Source organism: Anopheles merus, chromosome 3R (genome assembly GCF_017562075.2).
Source record: "Anopheles merus strain MAF chromosome 3R, AmerM5.1, whole genome shotgun sequence".
Lineage (NCBI taxonomy): Eukaryota > Metazoa > Arthropoda > Insecta > Diptera > Culicidae > Anopheles > Anopheles merus.
The window spans coordinates 38,013,919-38,034,725 of record NC_054084.1 but is presented as its reverse complement, the minus strand read 5'-3'; the positions used below and the strand labels follow the sequence as shown (position 1 = coordinate 38,034,725).

The 20,807-nt window shown below is 42.9% G+C and overlaps 1 protein-coding gene across 10 annotated transcripts in view; it reads right to left on the bottom strand.

The window, feature by feature from the left end:
• Positions 1–1,810: 1,810 nt before the first annotated feature.
• Positions 1,811–20,807, bottom strand: part of LOC121597302 (RNA pseudouridylate synthase domain-containing protein 2-like) — a 196,744-nt gene continuing 177,747 nt past the window's right edge. For 9 of the 10 annotated variants that reach the window (XM_041922960.1, XM_041922952.1, XM_041922950.1 and 6 more), the window contains 7 exons: positions 17,425–17,645; positions 15,624–15,814; positions 15,263–15,469; positions 14,827–15,080; positions 9,170–9,451; positions 7,916–8,071; positions 1,811–5,091 (listed from right to left, as the gene is read on the bottom strand). In XM_041922960.1, the coding sequence (XP_041778894.1) occupies positions 5,017–5,091; positions 7,916–8,071; positions 9,170–9,451; positions 14,827–15,080; positions 15,263–15,469; positions 15,624–15,814; positions 17,425–17,645 (1,386 nt within the window). In that variant the 3' untranslated portion in view covers positions 1,811–5,016. The remainder of the gene's footprint in view (positions 5,092–7,915; positions 8,072–9,169; positions 9,452–14,826; positions 15,081–15,262; positions 15,470–15,623; positions 15,815–17,424; positions 17,646–20,807) is intronic. The other variant, XM_041922959.1, reaches the window with a different exon arrangement.

The window sequence follows — 20,807 nt, the reverse complement described above, 5'->3', positions numbered from 1 at the left end:
ATGTTGTTTTGGGGCTGCGAGTTGGGTTTGGGTATCACACTATTTCGGTTTCGGTTTTGCAGTACTGCTTCACAGTCATCATTTTCACGCACTGGCTGGAGACGCGAGGACCATTGTTGGAGTCGTTGTCATTGGCTTTATATGTTTTTTTTCTCTCTCTCACATATTTATTCATTTGATATCGATGGGCAACAAAATTACAATGGTTTTAAAACACGAATTAAACGCTTTAAATTAAAAGTGTAGCAAGTAGTAGCAGTACGAAATTAAAACTATACGGGGTAGTGGTGGCACGGAAAAAATGGATAGTGACAAAAAAAAAACAGAATAAAAGTGCATTAAATGTTGTTTACATCAGACCGGGGAAAAAATGTTACAAATCAAATACTTACAAATAGCATTAAAAATGAATGATGGATAAAGAGCATGAGCTAAACTTATGTGACCACTGGAGTAACTTAAAAAACCCTCTCAAATATTTAAATAGTTGTATACATAAAATAAATGAACGTTTGCCTTCTATTTTCTGTACTGTGTTTTATGCTTCTAGCTGAACTAATAATGCCACATTACAAACGAAACAGTATATGTAAGCAGTGACGGGTTTAAGGGCTGGGCGATCGCCAGGGGATCCCCCCAAAACCCGCCACTGTATGTGTAAAAACACTGAAGTTTATTGAACGCATTAAATAAAATATAAATGATAAAAGTAAAGGACTACCGATGAGAAGTTCATTAAAATTTTCTCCTACAACATTGTTTCACCCTTAGAAAGGACGAATAAACGGACACCTATACTGTAACCTTTGCACAACACAACATAAACACTGAACATAAAAAGCAGCGCAATGCAAACGCAATGAACATACACTACACAACACTAATCTAGAAGAATTAAAAAAAAGCTTAATAGTTGATAGAAAAGTCTTACTTAAACGAGCATAAGAGAACAAACGAATCGTTTGCCGATTGCTGTTTTTTTTTAATTTCTTTAGAAGAAAACAATACCAACAAAGAAAACACTAACAGGTAACACGAAGAAGGAAATATTAATTGAATGATTAGAAAATGTGTCTTTTGTCGTTTACATTATCCCACCCTTGTCCCCCCTGTCGAAATACGTAACGAAGAAAGAACCGGGTAGAACCATTCGATCCAACCTACGTAACTCTCTTCGTCGTCGTAACGTGAACGTAGTAACGCGTAGTAACGTAGTAACGGGTTATGCGAGCCTTCCAGGATATATAATGGCAGCTGGGTGTATTTACACAAAAGCAAAGGTAGAAAAGAAAATGCGCAGCTCAAATTGGTTTAAAAAATCCGTTCCCACGGCAAAGCGCAGTTTGGATGTGTTTTTACCTTCTCTTCAGCATTAGCGTTGAAATTACAAGTAGAATGCGAACAAATATCATTATCGTCAATGGTTTCCGCTTTCAAATCATGATTTTCAAATAACTTCCCTAAGGTTTTGGTAAAAGTAAATGTTGCACAGAAGCTCCCGAGGGGCTTGCCTTTTTGTTCCTTTACTTCCATTGTTCTGCAGCAAATCTTTTCTGACAATCAAAACGATGAACGAGTGCCACTTTTTACAGGTACAGGAAGCCAACTTTTGTAAAAGTGTGAAAAAAGGCAGACAGGAATTTTCATTTCCTTTGCATGCAAACTATCTTCCCTCTGGAAGTTCCTGGCATGAGCCCCGGCCTGACTACTTACACCGACTGCCAAGGATGATGGATAGTTTTGCTCACTTCCTTTCACTTTCTCTCTCTTTCTTTCTCTTTAGCTAAGGGAAGGCTGCCAATTCGTTCAATGTTCATGGATTGCCATTTGGTTCCTGGCTAGCCTGTTTGATACACTGTGGTGTGGATTTATTTCCCTTTCTCTCTTAGATTAAATACCGACTTCACAATTCCTTCTGCTACCTTCTCACAGCTTCACCCGGTTATGTCTTTTATGGAGTCTCAAGTGTCCTTATCCTTCCCCCTCAGGCTCAGGATAACAATTGCCCTTGAAACCTGCTGCTACTACCACGCGCTCTTATGTACTTATTCTACATTTGATTTTTAGCTTTCAACTTTTGCTCACTAAACGATTGCAAACCCACGACTTCTTGGGGGGCTTCGGCACGCTGTGGAAGCCAACAATTTTACAAACTCATCCACAACAATGCTGTCCCCATTCATAGCAATCATGTATGTGTGTGTGTGTGTACTGTCGAAGAGTTTTGTGGCACTTCCTTCACCCAGTGCCGGCTCCCAGTTGCAAACGCTCCGTTTCACACAAAAAAGGTGGAAAAGTTAATTTTCCACAAAAGCGTCTTGTTGCGAAAACTTTGCACGCAAAACTCTCGAATTACACTGCGATAACTTCCTGTTCGTACAGGTGTGTTGGTCCCTTCTGCTTCCGTCACACCACTCTCAACCGAGCAGCAAAAAATAACTTCCACCAATTCTTAGCATCCTCCCCCACCCCTCCCCCTGTTCTGCCCGTTGATGTTTGAATGCGTCAAATTCATTCCAATCAGGAACACCCAAAATTGTCCCCTATGCAGCAAAATCAACCACTCCTCCTCCACCGCACGTAGCAGAACGCGTTGGTATGTGGCGGTGTTTTATTTACGTTTTGAGTTTTCTGTAAATTCCGACCGGTTCCATTCCAGACCACCAATTACTTACGGTGGGAACAAAAAAAAAACTAGAAAAATGCTGCTGTATGAGCTGCCGGTAGCTACCGCCAACCGGATGAATTGAAACGAAATCCAAAAACCATGGCGGGAAAATGCGAAAACGCCAAAATCAACCATGCCTGGGAGGGCGGTTGTCGTTGATTGAATGACGATTCGGGCTGCGTGCGGTTTTGTTGCAGTTGTTTCCACCATCGTCGGGCGATAATGGTACGTGGGGAAGGGTGATGAGGGGAGTTTGGGAGTTGCTTTTTTTCACGCCGACACTACTCTTTGGCAACCGTGTGTGTCCAAACCGACGGTCCGACCGTTTCACAAGACAAATAAAAGCAATCAAATTATAGATACATCTACCTAACCTAACACCACTACTACCGAAGAGGAGTAGTTTGCTTAGCATTGGGGAGGAGTTCGGTTGTTTGCTCTTCTGTTCTCGCTGAATGTTTTCTACCAACCGCAAATGATTGGTTATTTGATGGTGTGATAAAGTGTGCTTTTTGTCGCGTCTCGTCGTACACTGTTCTAAAAAAGCTTTGCAACACAGTAAAACATAAAACTAATTTTACGAAACTAAAGATATATATGCGCATTTTGTTTGCGAGTAAGAGATAGTGGCAATTTCCATTGTTGTTCGTCTTTTCATTTATAACAAGTTTTACTTTACGATAACGTTTGTTTGTTTTTGTTTTTGTATGCTTAAAGCTAAACACGACTGTCCATTGTGGTCTTTTTTTTCTTCTTCTTCTTTGTTTGCAGTATGTAACTTCAATTCTAAGGATTTTCGTAGTTTTTAACGTCTTCGTTCGCTTATAGGACAGTTTCTACGTAGCAAAGCTGTATTGTTTTTGTTTGTTTTTTGTTTCACTTTCATTTTCTTAAACGTAACAAATTGAAAACTATGTAAAATGTTTGGTATTGTATTTTTTATGCATTTCTCTTGTTGTTGTTTTTCATTTGTTGTGACATCACCATACCTTTAGCCACATCACAAACTAAATGTTTCGCTGTATTGTCTAATTGCTAACTGCAATCTAGTTCCGTTTTTTTAACCTGTCGTATTTCACCACCTATATACTACCTTGAATATATGAAGAACTTGAATAAAACGAAGAAAATACATTGAAGGAAAAGAAACAGTGGTAATAAATGCATGGAACATTTAGTTAATAAGAAAAAAAAACAGTTAACATTTACAAAAGGAGAAATATTAATGATAGAAAAAAGAGAAACATGGTAAACAACATGGAGAAAGAAGGAGCAACAGGATGACAGTTTTTAAAATATTTTTAAACAACATGAAACAGAATGGTTTATGTCAACCAAAACACACAAACACACCTATGTATCGTATTAAAGTGCACATTTGTGACACATTTCTTAGCGTAACATATTCACGGTCTTCTAGTTGCGCCTCGCTGTACCTCCTCTAACCATTTCACGGTAGATATAAATCAATGCTTTTGCTGCGATACAATTATTATAAAATGTAACGTTAACTGCTGAGCTATAATCCGCAGCGACGGAAGATCATTACGACTGTTTCTTTGCGCGTTTACGGGACACATTTGAGCTTCCCATTGCTCAGCCCTTCGGCCCGTCTGAAAGCTTACACACTATTGCTACGATCGGTGTGAAATATTATGCTGTGTAGAAAAAAAAAAAACATTTTCAATTACATACCGCCATCGGTTAGTATTTCATTTAAGGGTCCTCTCTCCTTTCGTACGTTTCGCAGCGTGCAGCCAACGTTGTTTAGCGAGAGAGCCAACATTGTGACACCGTACCGCTGCAGCTTCATTGAACGTTAATAATATGCACGTAAATATGGATTCACGCAATGTCCTGCTAGCGTACTGTGATTTATGATGTTGGATAAGACACCCCACCGCCCTGGTATCCGCTTACGTGTGGCTACATTGTTATTTTGCCATTTTTTTTTTACTATTGATACCATTGGAGTTTGATGTTTCTGCTTCAGTTTTCGTTCGCTACAAACGTTCTTAACAAAAATATTCCTACTATTTGAAGCGTCTTACGGTTAAGTCTTCCACGCGCTACACTACCGTGAGGGTGCATTTTGATCCTTTCGGTTATGTCTTTTTGTTTGTTTGTTGGTTGGTTGTTGTTGCAGTTGTTGTTGAAGTGTGATTTATGATCATAAGTCGTATGACTGAGTTTACGTAGAACACAATTGTGTCGAGATGACAATTGTGTTTTGGTCACCGTTTCTGCTTCTTCTTCGCCTGGTCACAATTGTCATCCAGCTACAGGACACTGGGATGAGTTGATCAGGGTGTTTGCAGTCGAAGCATCGCTAGTTTGTGCTGCAGTTCCTACTCAAACTCATTGTCGTGCCAGTCCACTCTGGCCCATTCTGGCAGCTCAGTTTCATACTCCCAGCCAGGGCCCTGTGAAAGAGACGGAAACAAAACAAAATTATTTATTATATCATTTATTTATTCATATAATTGTCCTGCATATTTGTGCTACAGTCAGTCAGTCATTCATCCTCAAAACAAAACATAATGCGATGCCCGCTTGGTTGTGATGAACAAAAAGATGATTTGGTAGGCGCTTACAGACACCGCGATAAAATTTCAGGTGAGATTTCGGCTCGCGGGATAGATGTGAATGAATTTGCAGCCGTGATGGTATTTAAAATCTTCACACCACTGTGCTGCACTGCCTGAAATTTCGTGGTGACCGTGAGTGCTAACCGCATCATCAAACTAGGGTCGAAAAAAAAAACAGTTTAAATCTGTATCAAACTCTATGAAACATGAATGAACATGAGCTGAACGGACTGCCCCCACGTGCATCAATAAACACCTCAATTTGAATGTTTTTTTTTCGCCACTTTTTAATCGCTATCAATTACTCAACAATCAGTAATATCAAAATGGTTTTGCTGTGATTACCTCGCCCGTATATGCGAATAACACGGATAATGAGTTAAATTATATATTTTATCACGAATTCCCGATCAATTTTTGGAAAATCATATTAGTTTCTGATAAAAATAACCCAGTTTTAATTAACCTCATATTTTTCCCACAAGAATATTTGAAATTTGCTTGAATTATCGTGTCTTATGCTATGACAATTTGCTCTTTTAGCCGCTTTTTCAAATATCCTGCTCATAACGCAATGTCACCATTGTATTTAACTGTCATTTCTCAACAGCACGGATAAACGGACAGCCGGATAAAAGTTACCCGTATAAACGGCGTTCCATTGTACTTCTTTTGTTGTTATTTTTATTTATTTGTTTATTGATGTGTATTGTCTTTTCTTTTTGGTTTAATGACTTAACACACATTTTAACTATTTTAGTTATTGATTATTTGTTATTGTCTGCAATGTTTCTATGTGCTTTTTATAAAAAAAATATTCTTGTTATCATGGATCAAAGCTTTTTCGTAATATTATTTTAGTAGGATAGTCATTCCTACGTATGGAAGACACGATCCATACGTGGCTTGATCCCATGACGGGCATGTTGTCAGGTCGTGCGACTTGACGAAATTACACAAACCGCATCCCGACAAATTGAAAATCATATTTTGAAAATACAAATTATCCTGGTACAAGTAATAATAATAGCAAAGCATATTTAATGCTTGTTTATCAAGTTTTTCTTATTTATCGCTTGATGACGCAAAAGTATCTTATCATAATATAGTGATAAAATAGTTAAACAAGTCTATCAATTAAAACACCGCTTTCACGAATATTTTTTCACGCCGTGTAAACTGCTGTACGAATAAACTAAAAACTGAGCATTCCGTACGTATCTATATCTCTCTGGGATCTTTCATCTTGTTAATTATTGCAAGCATATGATATTGCAACCGTATGATGCCTCATCCATCATGGCCCAGTGGACACTCATTAAGGCGACACATTTGCGAGCGAAAAGGATTACTGGAACCATCTGGTTTTGGGTTTCAACTTAGTCATCAGTATTTTCCCACAACACACACTGAGATTGCCAACCGATGCAATATGGTTGACCAACGGTCGTAGCCTTACGAGCTGACGAGTGACATTTAAATGTGCAAGAAAAAGGCAATTAAATGGGTAGCGGCAGAAAATACAGCGGCAAATGGTAGCAAACAAAAACCAGCCGGCAGCGGATATGCTTATGATGGAACTGAATCTCCCTCTCCCGGTTGGATGTTCCGCTATGTGACCGCGCATAAACAAAAGTATGGAAATGATAATTTCCTGTGCCATTGCGACAGCTTATACAACTCGGCACAAATCGTTTACCACTCGGCGCAACGGCACACGGACATTACGTGGCGCAAAATGAGCGGAAACTAAAAGACATCGAAATATAGACAAAAAAAAAAGACGAAACACATTTCCACCTACGGAATAAAACCACAAAGTTGGTCATCAGCGGGCTATTTTGTACAAATGCGACGAAACATGCGTCGGAATCAGGGACATTATGAGTGCGAGGAAAGGTTAGTAGACTAGTGTGTGTGTGTGTGCGTCGAACACAGCGATGATAAGCGAACAAGCTCACAAATCATGTCCAGCAGAGCAGCACCGAGTGGTGCGTTATCCTTTCCATACTCACGACAGACGTGCACGTCATCCCCGTGTGACACGCGAATGTGTCATCGTGGTGAGTGGGTTGGCAGCACCGTGCTACGGAATGCTTAATTTCCTTCCCCTGCGTTTTTTTTTTTATTGTCGCTTCTCCCACGCGCACAAAGGAGTGTAAATGAAGAATTTAAATCATCGTTGTGCACGCCGCACACACATATACACGGGTTGTTGATTTAATAAATTTGCCTTTTTTGTATTGTTCTCAACCGTTAAGCGAACACGACCGTTGTTCTGATGATAATGCGGAAATGAACGTGCACATTGTTTAGTAACTCACTTGGGAACACAATGCGAGTGTCCCGCAAGGATTTTCCAGTTTTTTTTTCGTGCATTATTCAAAAGCAAAAGTAGTTGGTGGGAATGGCAACGATAGTTAATATCCTAAAGCATTACTCTTTTTTTCGACGATTTCTATCCAGTGTGTAAATATGAAATGCATTATAAAACCATAAGAAAGCTAACGGAATAACGGAACTTTTTATATGCAAGTTTTAGCCTCGGACAAATCACAGTTCAAATAAAGAAGAACAGTCAGTTAACGGTGCTCACAACAACCCTTTTTCCTCGGTCACTACCCTCGGCACTTTACTGTAGTTTGCAAACTCCACTTACCTTGTACTTCCAGGCGTGCAGATACATGACCAGATCCTGCGGTTTCGGATCTCGGTAGCGCACTTTGCATTCGTAGCAGTGCTTGTCGGTTGTCATTTTATCTGGATTAAAGGCTAAGTCGGGCGATTCGTGTCCCGTTTGGGTGGCCACGGTAACCTGCGTAATTGGAGGGGAGGAATAAAAAAAAACACAGAAAACAAATGTTAAAGCGATAACGAAGGTCAGAAAAAAAACCACGCACAAGCCATATGCAAGACAAGGAGGATTGTTACAATAAAACAGCAAAACGCACACACGGTCACACAGTATGTAGGAGAGCTTATGGGCATGTTACGGTTGAAGAACAACAAATAAAAAAAGAAAGTACACGCATATATAAAAAAATGCACACTAAATCATACACACTCACTAACACAACTTGGGGAAAGAAGTCTCCCTTGCTTCAGGGGTCAACTTGTTTGATTTGATTCCGGTCAGGCGTACACGTGTGAACAAAAGGACACAACAGTCACTCGTTTTCCCACGCCTCGAGGCACACACACACACTTGTTAATGCGATGCTGTAGCGCTTTGACCGTAATCTACGATAGGATTATGGGGACTTTGCAGTTGCTGGGTGAGCCACAATCGTCACAATCGGAACAACAATGGTCTTGGTACGGGGGAAGCGCATTAGTGAGATGGGCGAGCAAGTAAGAGGACACACACTACAGTACAGAGGACACTACTGTACTTGGAGCTGTTACTACTTGGAAGATGACGTTGGCAGGAGGTTCTGCCGTAGCGCAAGGATACAATCAATAATTGGATTCGGTGTGATTCTATGATTCAACAACTATCATGAAAGATTACTGGCAGATTAGATGATGCCACAAAAGACGTAGGGGTAGTAGGTAAGGAAGCAATTTTGGGTTAATGCATTTTTAAACTTAATAATTCGCCGCCCTAAGCCCCTGCAGAGGGAGCCTTGCGCCGAATGGTTTCGGGATTCGTTCGTGCTGTGTCTAAGATATCCCAACCGACGTTGGCGTAAAGGTTATCCCGGGTAGTAGGAATGGGAGCAGTACACCGTACACACTAAATGAAATGGCCACTGTACCACACTGCTGCACTGGTGGTGTGGTTGGTGAAGGGTTATACGCCAGCGGGTCTTTGTTAGGCGGGGGCACAGGTTACAGGTTAAGCAATCTAATGGTGTACGGCAATGGCATTCGGGTAGGGGAAACACACTGGTGCAGCCTAGCTGAAACTCACATTAACACCGGCAACATCGGCGGCTACAGCAGTACCAGTGGTAGTGGTAGCAGACACAGCAACAGCAGCAGCAGCAGAAGCAGTAACAGCAGCAGCACCGGCACTGGTCGTAGTTGCTGCAGTAGCACTGGTTGGTGCTGCCACCAATTTGTTGCACTCTTCGAATGCTCCTGCCGCTCCTGCCGGATCTTCATCAACCTGTGCGGTGGGTGCGACTGCCGAGGTAGGAGACGGAGTGGCAGTGGCACGCTTGGTGCATTCCCAAGATGGTTTAGGCTTTTGCTGCGAAACATACACATACGTACAAATTTCATTATGAAGCATCTATGCCCCTGATTCTTGCGGAGCCCTAAGGTAAAGTTTAAGAAGTCTCCAGTGTCGGGATTGTACAATGAAGTGGAAGTTTTTCGGTATTGGTATAGGCATTAACCAGTGTTCCGCCATTTGTATGAAACCTATCTAACAACATACGGTCCGGCATTACCGTGAATGCATCGGTAGTTCAAGCACTAAGAGACAACAGGGTGGCCACATACAAATCGTACATTCATTTGGTTGCGTACTTCAAACGTACCACACCAAAAACAGTGCGGTTGGCAAACGGGTAACCTAGCAAGCAAACAAGCAGCATTTGGAAGCGACCAAAAAACCATAAGCGACCTCCCCACCGTATGCACCCATAGTCGCGCTGTAGCATCATTTCGCTCAACCAGACCAATGGATCGGTGAAAATTAGTATAAATAACCATTAAGTCGTGGTTACCGTGCACCGAAAGGGGTGTGTGCCTGTTCTGCCACCTACCACCTTCGCGTTTCCTGTGTCCCCCAATTCACTGGCTCGGACAGAACGGCCCAAAGTACCGAGTCATAATGGTCACATTACGCTCAGTTTGTTTCTCTTTTCCCGCAAACCCACAAACGACGGCACACGGCAGCCGGTCCAAACCAAAGGTACTCGGGAGAACACGAAACTATCAGAGATTTGCTCGAGAGCGGCAGAGTGGGCCAAACTGGCGGAAACAAAACCCCGCTGCATTTGCCATTCGGCGGGATGTATGCACTTTTGCCGGATTTAAATTGAATATTGCAAATGCCGGACGGCACACGGATGAGGGTGTAGCACCACAATCCCTGCCGACCCGATGGCGATGCCATAAATCCCTCACGCAAACGTGTGCTGGATCGAATTCGGTGGAGAGGTCAAAATGGGTACGAATTCTGGAAGCGTACAGCGCACCCTTACAGTCTCTTCGTTAACCCCGGGGTTTTGTGGACCCAGTTTGTCGGTATCTATTTATAATGAGATACTAATCAGGTTACGTGTGTAGCAGTGAAATAATATCGCAGCAAATTGCCGAAAATGCAATAAACCCTCTTTAATATTAGATTTCGGCTGTAAATGGGTGGTTTTTCCTGTTCGGTGTCATCGTTTGTAGTTTTGTAGCCAGCTGCTCTCTGCGAGCAAAAAGCATTTATACCAACCAGCTAACTATTTCCCTATGCCGCGAAACGTATGCCACCACTGACTGAATGTTATACACAAAAAAAACTCCCACACAAACTGTACACAATTTTCATTGCATATTTTCAGTCCACTGTGGCAACAAAACCGGCAGACATTCGACAAAAGCTCTTCCGGGCTGGCACTTTGGCGAAAAGTTGAAACGGTCTGTACGACGGAGGGCACATTGCTGCTAATGAATGGGCAATCGAATTAGTAATGCCACCAGGAATATCGTTAAACAAACAAATTATCTTGCTCGCTATCAATGACAGGACATTGGGACCGACCGACGAGTACGGCGAAGGGAAATGGTACGACGAGCCAGCGAGCAATGCTTATACACCAGCATATGCATCGTACTAATTCAAATTTCCTTTTAGCACACACACACACACACACACACACACTCACACACACACACACATGTGCACACACATGAACACCTTAAGCGAGATTAATGGAAATGGGGATTAATTATGAGCCGGCGAGATTTTATGCTGCCCAGTAAATTGGTGGCATAATGCAGCGGAAGGAATTTTCTCTCTCAGTATTCACTGGAAGCCCGAGCGACCGATGGAGAATATGTTGGATTTATTTGGGGGGAGCATATTAGTGCTCTGCTCACTACAGCGCTTCCGCTGCATCTTGGTGCAATCAATTCGCAAAAGATTAATACACGCTGATTATCAGTGGAATTATCATACATGAAGACGAGATAGCTAGTAGTCTCATAAGCCCCATTAAACGATCGACTCAACCTTAATGAGGGGTGTATTTTGGGTATACCGATCCGCAACAACAGTGAGTCAAGGTTATGACGAGGATTTAAACGGATAGCTAGCAATTACGGTAAACGGGTTTGAACGCTTTCTACCGTTTGATAACGATGGCACAAGCCGGAAGGCTCTGATTACACTTACACTGATATGCCCCCAAAACTATCGCTCAGCACCTATGGAGCACCTGGCGGCACAGGCAACGCACAAGACGTTAATTTACGTCTAATTAACATCAATGATTTCACTTTTCCACGACGTTTCCATTTGCACAAGCTGAATAAACATCATTATAATTCGTGCGTTTGACGCCTGTAGCAAAGATAAGAAATACACGCCCGTGTATGCGTACTTTGCCAGTACGCGTTACGATGTTCTGCTGATAGGTGCTTTCTTAAAGCGATACTACCGAAAGCTATAATGGTGATGGTATATTTGCTGGCAAACGCGGTTGAGTGCCTAACGTTGAGGAACGTCTTTGAGTTGCTGTGTCTGGCTTTATATTGACTCTTGCAGTACAGGAACAAATCATACCACTTGATGCAAAAAAAAGCAAAGAAACGATGCTTTCACTCCTTCTTATCATGGGTGGCATATGCTTTGGCAGTCAGCTTCAATTGCTAGACAGCAAATGGGGCAACGAATAGTATTGTCGGTACGGTCGTAAAGCGAAGCCAGACACTTCTAAACAAGCAATTTATTTGCACTTTCAAGTTGATGTTGTTTGTTTGGTGTTGAATGTTTAGAGTAGATGGCATTTGTATTACATCATCCAAATGTTTTATTTTACAGTATGCTCAATACAACTTTTTTCTGGGTAAGTATTGGAACATTAAAACAAAAATGCACTATTATCGTAGCTGTTATGTTACCAGTAAATTCAATCATACAAAAATCTAATCTGACCAGAGGCATAGTCAGATGACAGTTGAGACTTGGAGTCATGATATCATCTCAACCGACCGTGTTCTGCCTGGACTGGTACAGAGACTTCTTCAACTTCTTTTTCTTCATTTTCTAGTTGGGGCGTAACCGATTTACGCCGTCATGTCGGTCTATACAGCCAAGGCGCCTTTCATCAGAATTTATTAAGTATCCCACATATTCGGTTGGTCATTTCTTGATATATCTAGAATTGAACTCACGACGGGCACATTGGTAGGTAGTGCAAGTTAACGACTGTACCACGGGACCTCTTACTCTGACCAGAGTAAAGAGACATATATTTTAGTTTCAACCTCGAACATGAATTCTGCGCTGGGATACATAACATTCGATATCTTGAAAAAGATCAAAACTAATTTATGGCACGTTACAACGCATGAGTCCATAAATGAGGACTTTTACAAGACCTAAAATGGATCGAGCATGGACTTTGAAATATTACATGGTTTCAAATTCTATATAGAAAGCTATGCCGAAAATGAACTACCACAGAGTACTATCAAAGGCCCACAAACCAGTAAAGTGGATCATACAGCTTAACTTAGATCCAGAAACGCATCTTCAAAACAGATAAAAACAGAAAAAGGATACAACCATATGCAAACCAGAAAACGTTGTCTGCTATATTGCTAGTCAAACCATATGTTTGCTACGCTTTCTACTATTTTTGATAGATAGCTTGGCTACACTGCTATCATTCCCTAAACACTCCAACTATGTACAATGAATTTTCATTTGTTAGATTCCTAGAATTGATCATGCCCGAATTACACCTGACATCCAATTCGTTCGTACCAGGACTCGAGGGTACAGCTTACAGGGCAAGAAAACATCACGAAACACAAACACCAGAAACTAGGAATTTTAACATCTGCCAACGAGCTTTCCCCTAGCAAAACTCCCATCTGGCACAAGCACGCAGCGTACATTTTCGCCGGAAAGGATTCGCGCGAGTCGAATGGCCATTTCCAGCGCATTATTTTATGTTTGCTCGTTTATTCCGATAAGATATTGCTCCGCAATCATAAATGGTGATGGCATTGCTAGATCATTATCATTGAAATAGTTCTCCCATTCTATTCGTACGGCGGTGGCAGTGTTTCTGTGTATATGCGACTCCATTGTGTAACACCACTTGTGGGACGGGACGGCGGAGAGGGTTTGGGTTTTCAACAGGTTGAACATGACAAGGGCTGGCATCTTATCGGCCTTTGCGCGCCTGTCAGTGCCAGAACTATCACCAGAATAAAGAGCAAACCATTACGAATTCAGGCGAGTATTACTGGGAGGGTTTGTTCGGGCAGGTCCGGCGCACCACCACCAAAGTGAAGTGTGATACTGCTGGTATTTAATTTAATTTCCTTCGTTCCGTCACTGCACGACCGTATGAAATGCCACTAGATGAGGGAGCGAACGTAGCAGGGAACAAAAAAGAAGAGAGTGCACAAAAAGATTCATTTATAACGGGTGAAAACACTTCTAGGTCGCGGCGCTGGCAAAATACTTTTTCTACGAAAAGGAAAACGGACATTCAGCCGTATAAACCTTCACAGGGTAGTTAGGAAACAAATGGCGTAGGGATGGGAAGTTACAAAAATATGGAAGAAGAACAAAAAAAAGCACTGGTATATGCACTCGTGTGTCCCTTTGTTAACCTTGGAACGGATGGTAAAATATTTGTCTATTTGACGGGTTTAGTATTCATTTTAAGAAAAAGCTTCCAGACAACCGTACAACCGTTGCGCTTTATCTTGTTTAACTAAATTGCTTGCTGCCAGCGACCACTTTTTTTCTGTCACTGATTAAACCGTCCAAAAGCATGAACGGAAACCGTACCGGGAAACGCAAATGATTATCTTCGTATCGCGATAACGAGAAGTTTTTCCATTCCGGCTTTTGGTGTCACGATTAGGTACGCCAAACCGGGGGACAGGGAAGCGTCAGGCAAAGTTTTTAATGAACCTCGAAAACCGAAAATACACTCTTATTATTTAAAATTAAATGAGCAAATCTGACACGTGCATCATATTGGCAAAGTTGCCCGACGACGACGACGACGCCGCTTCCCGAAGTGGGTGGTGTTTGTGTTTAGAATTTTGTCTGATTATCCGCTTCCGCTTCTTTGTTCTGCATACACAGTGTATTCGGGATGGAAAAATTGAAGCCTTTGCCATGGATAAGCCACCGTTTGGGTGCAGGCAAATTTTCCTCCTGGTCGAAATAACTAAGCAGATTCACCGGAAAAGTTATGCTGATTCCTAAACTGGTAGACACGGCAGTTTGCGACCCGGAACTAAATGTCAGTACAATACATTTTTACCACTTTCGACTTTCACTCGCATTGAAATGAACCATTTCTTTAAGAACTATTGTAGAACCCAACCAGAACAGACTATCTGTTCCAGCCAGCACGAGCACGATATTTTAATTACCTTCTGGGACTGCATCCGGCTGCAGAGGATGGTGTTGGTGGTGACCGCGCTGGCGGCACTGTTGCCGCTGCCAGTGCTAACGGTCGTGCTGATTCCAGTACTGCTAACTGCGTTCAGCGCATTCGGGACCAGCATCGAGGCGCACATATTCTCATGGGGGCTTTCGCTGCCCAGCGACACCGGCCGTGGGCTTTCCGAGCAGGGTGACGCCTCGCGGGATACGCTTTCCGAGTCATCGTCCGACAGAATTTGTCCTGCAGAAAGGGAAGTACATGTTGATGCAATCAGAGAACGATGTTCACAGTGATCCATTATCGTACGGGACAGTGGTGTTATAGTAGAGGGAGAGTGAGGAAGGAAACAGCACCAACGCGGGTGAGACAATAAAAAAGGGGGACCCTATATACCACTTCCCACAACAACGGTGCCCACTTACCTTTCACATCGTCCAGATCGTTTTTCATCGGTTTAAACATTGACAGTTCCGAGTCACCGTCGATGCCGAGCCAATTTTCTGCATTGTGAATATTGATCAGATCCTTCACCAGCTGCTCGTCACTTTTGCCACCGATATCGCCACCGCGACCCTTGGCCGGTCCGAACACATCGTGGTTGTAGAGTGGATCGTTCACTACCGGATAGCCTAAGGGTCAAAAGCGACAGAGACAAAAAAGAGAGATGAGAGAGCGAAAGCGTTATAGAGTGGGCGCACCCGCAGCTTTGCAGCAAAGCTGGCTCCGGATGAAATTGATTCATGCCGCGCCAACAACAAGTAGCATCAGGGGATGGACACCTACCAAGATATTGCAGATGCACCCTAATCTGGTGCATACGGCCTGTGAGCGGTTTGCACAGGACCACACTGCTGTTCCCATTGAAACCGAGCTTCTGGAATGTGGTCGTACATTCCTTTCCCTTGGGAGAAACCTTGCACACGCCGATCTTGTAGCTGACTACTTCGATTGGCTCCTTGCACTCGATGATGCCGCTGTAGTAAGAGGAAGAGACGGTAACAAAAAAAAACAGAAACACATGAGCAAGAAAGTCGAACTGATGAAACTGAATCAATTCCATCCGTCCATCCGGTCGGACGTCCGGTAACACACCGCTAAACACACACACACACACAAACTCAACCCTACACTCGAGCAACACAGCAGGAATTATCGAAGTGCCCTAAGCTCTGCCGACTGCTATTTGCTTGGAAAAGTGAACCGACCATCAGATCAGCTGATGTCATAGTAACGCAGAAAAGCGAACAGCAGCGGGTGGTCGATTCGTTCCATTTCTTTTACCCCTGCTACACTTCCGAGGGGTTGTTCAATCAAAGGCAAACCGGTCGCACATTACCGCGCGGTTTACTCGTCACAGCGGTGAGGCATTAAACTAACATGGCACCATTTTCCACGACCTTACACGACCGATCCATACGGAGGGACCTAAGAAATTGGAGCACACACACACACACACACACACACACACACACACACACACACGCACACACGCACACACACACACACACACACACACACACACACACACACACACACACACACACACACACACATCAGCGCACACATGTCAGATGTAGGGTATGGATCCATCCGGACGTTCAAATATGGCTCGAGCGTCGCCAGCATCCATTAGTGTTTGTCTCGCATCGGTGAAGCATGGCGTGCTGACTTCCAAGGACTCTCTGTGCAAGCGGACGCCGTTGGTTGCCGCTTTCAGCATTGGTTAGCGCCACCACTGTATCGCTAAACTCGCATAATTGGAATCCTTCCTGAAAAAACTTCGCCCACTGGGATCGGTGATGTCGGGCTCGGGGTTGGGTTGGGATTGCGTAGAGTTCAAGACCACCCACCTGTGTGCGCTGCCGTGTGCCCAATGTCGGCGGACGGACGGACTCATTTCGCAGTGTTTCCCCATTAAACGATGGTTAGGAACTGACTGAATGAATGAATTGAATGTGGCTCATTAAGCTGTACCTCATTTCGGTATGGGGTATAGGTTTGGCGAGTAATTTAATTTAATACTTCATCGGGTATTATTGGATCGCTGTTTTATCAATCAAATGCATGATGCTCATCACGGAGATTTAGGTTACCGATAGTCATTTTAATACATATCAATTAGTTGCAAGACCATCGTGTAATCGAGTGATCGGTTAAGTTCGGTATAAAATTTACATAACATTGTATAAAAAAGAAAATACCACTGCGCTTTAATTTAAAAGCAGATTTCTTTTCCCAGCTTAGTCCCAGACCAATTTCATGGGATGAGCTTTCAATCGGATTTCGCATCTCAAGCGAATGTGACTAAGCCTCTCTGCCCGAGGCGGCGGCGGCGGACCAGGAATGTCTAATTCATTTCAGATGTAATCATACAACTGGAAGAACGGTGTCGGCACCCAATACCGAATGGTCGAAAACGGTTCATCCGATTAGCACAAGACGATTGATTGAACGATTGGGAAACGTGGACGATGATGCGCACATGTGAATGCAATCAATTTGCAATCCTACCGCCTTAAAAAAAAGCTTCACCGGTTCGTGTTTTTGTTTCACCTCTTATCTTCTAGCGATCGCGAATACTTACTCTGGAAATTCACCCTCCACCCGGCAGATGTACTCTTTCTGCACCTGCCGATTCCGTATCTGGTGTTCCATCTGGCGGGCCTTCTTGGGGCTGCGGCCGAACAGCAGCAGTCCGGACGTGAGCCGATCCAATCGATGGATGGTGCGGAGATTTTTCAGATTATACTCCTTCGCAAGGATGAACACGACTGTATTGTGACGGTAACGGCCACAGGGATGAACCTTTATTTTTTTATTTTTTTTGTGAAGAGTTACGAAACGTGGGTTAGTTGCGGGTAAATTGTTTGCAAGATTTTTATTTATTTTTCAATGTCAATGTTTTTGGCGGCTATTAAACGGTCTTTATTTTGAATGATAGGAGAAGATACGTAGTAAACGCAGGAAAAGAATATCAAACGTATGCATTAAATGAGATGGAAGCATTTTTTTCTGCATCACTACTATGTGGTTAAATGTTGCATTTTGTAAACGATTGAGCTTTTTTTCTAAGCAATTAGGCTTTTAAAGAAAAATTATAACAATAATGTTAGGAAATTATTGAAGCGCGAATTGTAAAAAAGACATCTAAAATACGAACATCAAAACGTAATAAGTGAAAAGAACAGCTGTTAAAAATTAAGTTTAGCAAGAGAAACGCACTCATGTGTTTGATTTGATTAGACTTTTTTTTAGGATTTTATAACAAAAAAGCGAACGCTATATATGAAAAATGTATCGATTGCAGCGTAAAACTTTACCCTCACCATCAGCCAGCTGCAAAACCCGTGGCTGAGTAAACTTACTAATTAGGTCAAATCTATCCATCGCCCATTGCAGGCACGCAAGCACCTAGGGTAACCCGACAGGATCAGGCACTTTGTGGTGCGGACCCCGACCGTGCTTGGCATGGCTCTGGCATGGCAATGGTGGTGGATGGTCTCCGCGCACCGTACGAAACAGCAATAAAAATAGTTAGTGCAAACGTTCCAGTGGCCAGCGCACCTGACAAAATACTAATGGCGTGAAAATTCCTTCGAGTAATCATGGTTTCCCATTCGTTCTTCATGCAGTTGGACGTCGGGGTGGAATACTATCACGAGCAGTCGTTATCCTTTTGACCGCCCAGAACAGGCGGCGGGGGTGGGTAGTTATATCGAGCCGGGGATGGGGAGTGAAACACACGGCAGCAAGATTTCACATATGCTGGCGTGTATGTGTGTTATGATGATGGGGCAGCGCGTTACGATTGCACCGTTTCGTGCAGCAAAAGCCTTTGTTCGCTCGCTTCTGTAAGCACCACACACTTTGCATCCCCACGCGGCCGAGACTTTGCCGCTTCATTACGGTTGGCTTTAGTTAAGCTGCAACGGTGATACACACCCGATCTGAGGTTCGACCGATCCTGGTGGAATGGGAAGAAAAATTATGATGGACCGGCCACATGCAACCATATTTACTGCTTCATTCTACTTTCCAGCACACCCGCAGACAGGACAGTTAGCTGATGACGTATAGAATTGCTTTGGTGGCAAGCAGAGATAGGCAGCGGGAAAGCTACGTTTGTAAGAATTGCACAGTATCTGCAACGTAATTGTGTGCCAGAGTGTGAAAAATAAATGAACATGCTCAAACGTGGTAAAACCATTCAATGTTGTTCATGACGGTGTTTTAAAATGTATTAAACGAAATTATAATTCGCTGTGAAAAGAAATATCAGTAGCAATGTTTTCATAATCCTTCCATTCGGAAGCTGAACCATTGAACGCTTTCATTTAAAACTCTTAATAAAATTACAAACAACAGGAGAACGCTTGAATGCCTTACTAGTTCAAAGCTTGTTAGCAATTCCCCCCCCCTCCCCCGGCCGGATTTAAATACAATCCCTAGCACACGCGGCACTAGGGGTAGTTTGTTTACCAAAGTATATGTAATCATCATTCGGGCAGCAGTAATCCTATTAGCACCCCTTTTTCTTTGGGTCTTACAAGTCAAACCAACAAATCAAGCTCGAAATTTGCCTACACCGGAGTGGGAGAGACCCGTTCGGAGGCCGCTTCCATAAATCGAGTGAAATTTATTGCTGTCCCAAGGCATACACACCTACAAGTATGCACAGCATACCATCTCTATCCCATGCGACCGCACCGTGATGGCGGTTACGGATACGCGAAACAAAATCCTCCACCGGTAGGTGGAAGCAGATCCGGGGAAAAAAGTGATCCTAGGCGCAAACGAGACACCTCGTTTTCATTTGAACTTTCCCATTATCTCGAACGCAAAGCCCATGCGTACCACATCGCCGGTTGCCAAAGCGTGCCATCACGTACGTGTAACGTGTTTCGGTGCTGGTGGAGAAGGCAATTCCGAAAATGTGTGTGTGTGTGTGTGTAACGATATGCCGCCCTAGAAAGGCTCAAAGGGATTGAATTTATTTCACAGCGCAAAGCGCTATCGTAATGAATCCCAAATTTTGGCTTATCGGCAAACGCAACAAAAGGATAATCTTCTTAATATGAAAAGAAATACTGATACAGGTTTAACAGGATGCTTTTTATGGGTCCGCTGTGCATTTGGGGGCGGCTCCCGTTGTTTTACGAATCCTTGAAGAGTTGCCTGGCAGGAGGAGGTTGTAGTGATGATAAAGAGAGTGTTATTTTTGCTACGTGCTGCTGATAACTATCTTCATGTTAATTAGTGGGTCCAAGGGTTCGTTTGACTAAGCTGATAAAGCGATAGCAGCCGTCCGTGGGGTGGAGTGCTTAAGGAAAGAATTAAGTTAATTTGTGTGATTTATTGCTAACACTGGTCCCTCTCGCAACAGTTGCTTACGTTTTTTTATCTTTCAGAAATTGTCTATGTGCTTGCCGAATTCGTTGCAGTTCCAACAATCGATTTATCTTCCTCCAATGATACACATTTTGATATTGATTAATTTGACATAAAGTACAATGAGTGAGTGACATTACAGAACCCGGATACTGCAGATGCCACTCTGAATCAATACGCTTGAGACAAATTTGAAGCCGATTGATCTCAATTGTCAATCAAATGCCGTAACGAACCCGATAGAAACCGAAATTGTAGCTGAAACGGAACAGGCATCCGAAAGTATCAGCTGTCATATTTGAACATATGGCCTGTTTGAACAGTAAATAATAGTTTCTACGAAAAGTCTGTTTAGTGACACTTTGAGCCTTGGTTGAAAATATTTCTTTTCCACTTCTGATGCTGCAGTTGTAGTAGTGCCGATATGATCGTCTCAATAAAATACGAACAAAATCATTAAAACCCCCGGATGTAGCGTGTTCTTTTTTTTGGAAAACTTTACCATACATTTCACGACCTCCACACACGGAGTTCGATTGCTGCAGGCAACTCCGTATCATCGTTGCGCCAACACGCGTG